At 40.6% G+C, this 7,334-nt stretch overlaps 1 protein-coding gene and 1 pseudogene across 1 annotated transcript in view; both read right to left on the bottom strand.

The window, feature by feature from the left end:
• Positions 1 to 632: 632 nt before the first annotated feature.
• Positions 633 to 1,761, bottom strand: LOC109374421 (biogenesis of lysosome-related organelles complex 1 subunit 5-like; annotated as a pseudogene).
• Positions 1,762 to 2,694: 933 nt separating this feature from the next.
• The window catches only part of TASL (TLR adaptor interacting with endolysosomal SLC15A4), a 16,141-nt gene continuing 11,501 nt past the window's right edge, over positions 2,695 to 7,334 (bottom strand). The window contains exon 2 of the mRNA XM_019628985.1: positions 2,695 to 5,724. Within this exon, the coding sequence (XP_019484530.1) occupies positions 4,830 to 5,723 (894 nt within the window). The 5' untranslated portion in view covers position 5,724 and the 3' untranslated portion in view covers positions 2,695 to 4,829. The remainder of the gene's footprint in view (positions 5,725 to 7,334) is intronic.

Here is a 7,334-nt window from a genome sequence, read left to right as displayed (position 1 = left end):
GGCATTATGCGGCACTACAAAATCTCTAACCTTTCCCAACAGGCAGTTCAAAGACCAACATGGCCATTTTGCCTTAATAGAGACAAGCTTTTGACTTGCAGCTCTCTTAGATGTGATCTCTGCTCCAAGGTCAGTTGTTTTTGTCGACATTACTCATGGAATAACACTTTATAGATTCTTCCAATAGCCAAGGAGGCTATAACAAGCAACCATTTTATCTGCCCTCTAAGCCACAATAATAAACTAATATTAGCCCTGTATAAGAATGAATGAAATTATTTTTCTCTCTAAAAAGCCTATATTTACAGTTCTCTGAGATAATCAATGGAAAAGAAAGCCAATGATGATTAACAGAATAAATTTATACCATTTTCCTCCTATTCCTCCCCCATTCAAATAAGCATATATTGGCACTTAAAACTGGAAAAATGTAGCACTCTTCTATCAAACATTTCATTAAGACTCCAGTAGATGTTTCTTTTTTCTGATATTAAGAGCGCCATTGAATATGTTGCTAAACTTGAAGCAGAGGCTAAATGGTTTTGTGGGAATAGCTTTTTTGGGCAGGGGGGGGGGGGGGCGGGGGCGGGGGCGGTGGTCATGTTTTCTCATGAGTTGTAATTGTTGTGGTTCAAGTTATTAAAAGGTTGAAAATTTTGCTAGGTCCTTCTCCATCTCAGCATATTGTTCTTTAAGCCTCTCCATAGCTTTTCTGGGCTCTTCATCCCCTTCAGCCTGTTTGTTGTGTTGTGCTGTTCTTTCATGAAATCCTCCCACTGGATTGTATGCTGTTTTTCATTAGCTGTTAAATGGTCATTAACAATCTTTTTACATTCCTCTGTGGGAGTCTACAGACTGAGTAGCTGCTTGCAATCTCAGGAGAACTTGGTTGTCTTGTATTGTTTTCTCTACATTTGGGAAAGAGCATGTTCATTTGTTTCATGCATCATAGTCTTCAAATTTTCAAGAATGCACTTTTTTAAAGATTTTATTGGGGAATTGGGGGAGGGGAACAGTGTTGGCGAATTGGGGGAGGGGACCAGCCAAGTTGTTGTTCTTCAGTTTTCGTTGTGGAGGGTGCCAGTTGCCATCTGGCTTCCCATCGGCAGCTCATGGCCTCTAAGCTCAAGGTGCTGTGTTCAATCTTAGTTGCGGGTGGGCATAGTCACCATCCCATGTGGGAGTCGAACCAGCCTTGTTAAGAGCACATGCTCTATCCACTGAGCCATCTGGACGGCAGCTCAGCTCAAGGTGCCAAGTTCAGTCTTAGCTGTAGGTGAGCATAGCCCACCATTGAACAGGCAATCTTGTTGTTACACCAGCTGAGCCATCCTACCACCTGTTGGCAGGTCAGTGACAGCTCAGCTCGGGCACAGTGGCACTGGCTCATGTGGGAATCTAACCGGCGGCCCTGTTGCTCAGAGCTCGTGCTCTTAAGTCAACTCTTAACCAACTGAGCCACTCGGCTGGCCCAAGAATGCACATTTCTTGAGAACAACATTTTTCTTCCAATTCTTTCACAACATAATAGGTTTCACCTTGAATAACTGATCTGTGATCTAAAAGCCTTCAATGAATTTCTCCAAAATCGTTGATAATTGGGTGCGCTGGTGAGCCCACAATCCCTAGGGAGTCCCTCTTCTTGTCGCAGCTGCCCTCTGCAGCCTCACAACCCACAATGATCTCCATCCCTCCACCACTCATCTCAACAAGCTCTGCCCCAAGATGTTGCTTTTTTTTTTTAAGATTTTATTGGGGAGTTGGGGGAGGGGAACAGACAAGTTGCTGTTCTTTTGTTCTTCAGTCTAGTTGTGGAAGAAGTTGCTTCACTGGCCCATGTTGGTATTATCATTACGCTCTTCCTGGGTGAGGCAGTCGCTTGCCAGCCATTGGATGGCCACTCACGATGGCTCACGGCAGCTCATGAAAGCACAAGCCCGCTGCAGGCCAGCCCCACTGCAGCCTATGCCAACACCAGCGACTCACAGCAGCCCAGTTCCAGGTCAAGCTGTTGTTCACCATCTTAGCTGTAGAGGGCGCAGAGTTACTGGCTCTCATGTGGGATCCGAACCGGGGCCCTGCTGCTCAGAGCTGGCGTCCCAAGCCAACTCCTAACCAACGTGCCACTCAGTCGGCCCTGCATTTTTTATTATACAAATGGAAGGCAAGACCCTCCCCCGGCAAAAATATTACTACTCACTTTATTGTGATGCTTTATTGTGGTGGTCTGGAACCAAACCCACAATATCTCCGAGGTATGCTTGTATTTTGTAACAAATTATTTCTCAGTAAGCAAAAGGAAAAATATCCGTGATAATATTTTATTATAATGCATTTTATTATACTATCTACTAACTTGCTGTAAGAAATTAGGCTCATTTATTCAGTTTCTCCCCGAGGAGGAACTCTCAATAGCACTTTTTTTCTAGTCTCAATTATCTGGTTTTCATATTGATGGTCTTTCACTTCAACCACTAGATGCAGTATCCAACACAGCCAAAACTTATTTATCCTTTTGACAAATATTAATGGGATGCCTACTGTGTGCAAGTACTGTTTGGGACATGGAGAAACAACAAATCAAAGCTTATCTCAAGGGGGAAAGATATGCAAATAAATATTATCAAGCAAAATACTATAAATAAAAAATGAAGTAACATAATGATAAAGAAATTAATGAGTTATTTTCCCTTGGAATAAAAAACCAGTCTTTAATGAGACAAACACAGTGATCAACAGGAGAGTAGGTGGTAGTGGTTAAGAATCAGGACTTTCAGGTTAAATCGAACTGGATTCAAATCCAGTTCCAGCCCCCATTGTGTGCCCTTGGACAAATTACTTCCCTGAGCCAAGCTGGCTCGTCTGTTTCAAAAAACAAAAAAGACACTCTCACAAGGTAATTATGAGAATTACATAAGATAATTCATACAAAATGCTTAACATGGTGCCAGACACATAGCAAGTAATTAATACATAGTAGCTATTATTATATATTTAAAACAGTGAATAACATTTCTGAATAATTGTTTTAAAACCAGTTTTCCTTATACAATATTACATGTTGAAAAAAATCACTCACCCTACAAATACTGAGACATGTAGAGGATGCTGTTTTGCTCCACAGATCACTCCTTGTGTATGAGAAGTTCATTGCCCCAGCAGGTTTTGAAGTTGGGCTGCTGAAGGCTCACACTTGATTCCCATTTTGGGGATTTTGCCCTCAACTGAATGGCCTCAGCTAAGGTTACACCCCCTTCTAGTTAAGCTAGAGAACCAAAGCCAACCCTCTACTTTTAATTTGGATCCATTTTGAATAGACCACCCCAACTCCAGAGCTCCCAGAGGTGGCCTGACGCCTCTTCTAGAAACCTCTTCTCTGCTCATTCTCTCACAGAGGTTGTTCTCAGCACTCCCCAATAAAATTGCTCACCAGTTTCCATCTCAGAGTTAGCTTCCCCAGGGAAGCTGAATTATGTCAAGTAACCATTATATGGACAAGGCACTGCTATGGAGCAGGGTTGGCATTTTTCTGTGAAAGGACAGATAGTGTGTTAGGCTTTGGTGGGCCATGTGTTCTCTGTTGTGTTTATTCAGCTCAGCCATTCTGGTTTTATGGTCATAGACAATATATAAATGAATGAGTGTGGCTGTGTTCCAATACAGCTTTTTTTATGGACACTGAATTTGAATATCATAATTTTCACATATCACAGAAAAACCTTATTTTGTGGTTGAAAAATTCCATTTTTAAACGGTTGAAAAAAACCTTAGCTCATGGGAGTTCAAAAAGGATGGAGCTAGATTTATTGGGGTGATCATTTCACAATGTATACAAATAGCAAATCATGTTGTACACCTGAAACTAATATAATGTTATGTTAATTATATCTCAAAAAACAAAACAAACCAGTCGGCTGGATTTGACCACTGAACCATAGTTTGCCAATCCCTGAGCTAGGGAAATGAGGTAGAGCACTTGGTACTCATTCTCGTGCATGAGCTTGTAACCTTGTTTTCAGGATATGAAAACCCCTTCCTGGTTCCAGAAGGGTCAAGAGAGCATGGAGAAAAGGAAGAGAAAACTATGGGGAAAAAACAAGATTCATAATTTCGTATCACCAAGAAAATCATACGCAGCAAATTCAGAATAGTTTTATATGCACTATGTGGCCTTTTCCATTTAGAAAATTTTATCTTCACTAGTAAACAGAATTAGGAGATTTGAGTGGCTGTAGCTAAGTAATCATTCAAAAATAAAAACATAACTGCAATTTGCTACTGTTTTAATGTTTATAAAGAATATAGTTTAAGTGATCTACTGATATACTACAAAATAGAGAAAAAAGAGAGAAACATATGTTGAAAACTGTTTGAACCTGTCTCTCTACTGTAGAAGAATTGCAGCTTTCTACAGTCCATTTTCCTTAAGAAAAAACAACTTGGGAGGAGTTTTTTAACATTCTTACTCTTTACCCTGAAATCTTTGGCTTTTTTATTTTGCCATGATGTGTGTTCTTTGGCTCGTTGTCTTTTCAATTTCTGTATACCCTTAAATGCATCCTGACTTTGCTTTTCTGATCATTTTTATGTTTGCTTTGTTGCTATACAACCCTTGCTTTGAAGCCATTCTTTATAGCTCCTCTTCCCACATTCCTGCGCCATTTGTAATATTATGAGATTTCCTCTTCATTCACACCTGACCTCCAGCTGACCTTTGCTTTCTTAGCTCTTGCCTCCTTCGCTACCTCCTCCTCCACATTCTCAGAATAAATGAATAAAGTGTTGCTTTAGCTGTGAGTCGTTGAGAAAGAGGAATGGAAGCATCCTCTCTATGGGTTCACATTGCTATACTGAGAAATGTGGAGACTAGGAGTGCTGATTTCAGTGGACACCAACTGTACTAGGCGGTTAATGACTATATCCCTGGCTTTTGAGGCCTCCAGGTTCTTCTCCCTAGACACTTGGAGACTAATTTGGTCCACACTGGTCATGATGAGTTCAGATGCCAGAATCTGAGTAGGGGAACTGTCATGAAACACAGTGTCCATAATGTACTGCTTATATAACTCCACCACCTTCTGCTCCAGGTACTCATTCAGCACCGCGTTAGAAATGGGCTTCTGCATTTGAAGACTGCTTTTCTCCTTGATACTGGTTATTTTCCAGTAGGATGAATACCGCTGGATAGGTTTTTGGGGAAAGTCACTGAGCTGAGTGGAAATGGAATCCTCCATGGGCAAAGGAATCTCAGACGATTTCAGCAAAGGGCCGTATTCAAAACTGCTCTCAGAGGGGAAATCAGTTGTCACTGAATTAATGGCCATCACCTGGCCCCCTGCAATATGTAAGTCATTGTAATTTTTGCAAATACTTTTGCAGGAAGGTGGAACCAAGTAGGTCTCTCTGCTGGGGTCTCTACATATTTCAATGGCAGCCAAGTTTGGGCTTTCAAACACAGGATTGGAGCTTGTCTGTAGCATTGTGATTCTCTGATTTCTACTGTGTTGGCTCTCTCTGGAATGCATTGAAGAAATAAACTTGCCAGAGGATTTGCAGCTCACGTAGAGACTCCTGACCTGTGTTTCATCCTCAGAGGAATAGGAAAGAGCAGCAGACTTCGTCTCCTCTTCCTTTTCCTCAGCCACCTGCTCATCAGAAGATGCACAACTCCAATGGACGTCGTTCCGGTAGGCAAGTCCACTGAGGTACCCTTCTGACAGCATTCTGGAAAGAGAGTTGGTGAGTAACAATAGGAAAAATGAAGACTGGAATTTTTTTAGATTGGCAGTTGATATATCAAAAAAGTAAAGGACAATAAATGAAGTCATTTTATTCATTCACCAAGCCAATATTAATGCTGTGCCTGTTGGGTACCAGGACTAGGGCATGTGCTGGAGATATAAAGTTGAATAGAACTCTGTTCCATCCTTCAAGAAGTTTCCACTATGGGAGAAAATAAGCTAGACACAAATAATTCTAATGTTATATCACTGAGGGTTAAAATTGTGATAGGCACAAAAGAAATACAGAAGAGGAGCCTCTAACACAGCCTGGGGCTAAGGGGGAGGAGTTAAGGGATATGTCCCAGAGAAGATGACATTTCAACTAAATCGTGAAGATTAAGTAGGCACAGAATCATAAGAGAATATGGCGGCATGGCTTATTCACCATACACCAAGTCATTAAGCATAAGCAGAAAGAGTTGGGACAATAGGCTGGAATTGGGTCGTGAAGGGTCTTAGGAGTCAAGCAAAGGCATTTGTATCCTGCCTCAGAGGAAATGGAGAAATGGAGAGTGATTGAAAAGCTATAAATTGAGGAGGCAACATAGCTAGTGAGTTATGAGAAACACAATGAGGAAACTTGTGACAAATTTTGAAAATAAGCGCTGTATTTTACTCATCTTTGTATTTTATCCTTGGGAGCCAGCATAGTTGTTTGCATTTAGGAGAGACTCTAAAGATATTTGTTAATTTGAATTAAATAATTGACAACAATTGCAAGGTTTGAAATTAATTCACTATCAACCCATCATGAAGGACCATGAAGCCTCACCTACCTTTGCAGCCCTGGATGAGTTTCTTGCTCTATCCCACCCACTTCTTATAATACATCCTAGAAATGTCTCTGGACGCAACTGACGTGTTTATCTGTACTCTATTTGCCAAGGAGCTTTCTAGGCTGTGGGCTTTCACTATACCTGCCTCACCAGTTGTCACCTGAGTCTTCAGTGCCTAGAATAGGCTAGAAACCAACAGCTGCATTTTTCTAGAAAAGAAACACACTGGCATTCTTGGCACTGGGGCAACAGACAACAAGAAGGAAAACTAGCCCTCTTTGGCCTTGAGGACTGGGCTTCTAAAACAGCCTTGTCAACTTGAGCCTGAATTGAAAAGTCAAATTGGAAAAGGATTATTTTAACCATACACAAGGGTCCTTTTTCAATATTAGCATCTCTTATACATGAAGTTATTTCCAAGTACGATTTTTAAATTGAGGTAAATATTATAATTAACATAATTATTTTAAATGTATAAGAGTATTAATTTCTATGTTTATTTTCTTTTGGAACTATTCCAAGACATATTCAGCAAATTTATCAATTATTTAAATGCTTATATTTTAGACACTGTCATGTGCCATAAAAATACAAAGTTAAACGTCTTCAACAAATCCATGAAGTAATTTTTGTATGCTGGACACACTTTTGAGGATAAAGAAAATGTTCTCTCCTGAAAAAAAAACTTTCCAAGTGTGGTTCTATCCCCAACAAACTGAACATCCAGGTGAAATGGCAAATACATGCACACACACACACACACACACACACACAC

Source organism: Hipposideros armiger, unplaced genomic scaffold, assembly GCF_001890085.2.
Source record: "Hipposideros armiger isolate ML-2016 unplaced genomic scaffold, ASM189008v1 scaffold_821, whole genome shotgun sequence".
Taxonomy (NCBI): Eukaryota; Metazoa; Chordata; class Mammalia; order Chiroptera; family Hipposideridae; genus Hipposideros; species Hipposideros armiger.
Note: the sequence above shows the minus strand (reverse complement) of the source record. Positions and strands in the feature narration are given on the sequence as shown.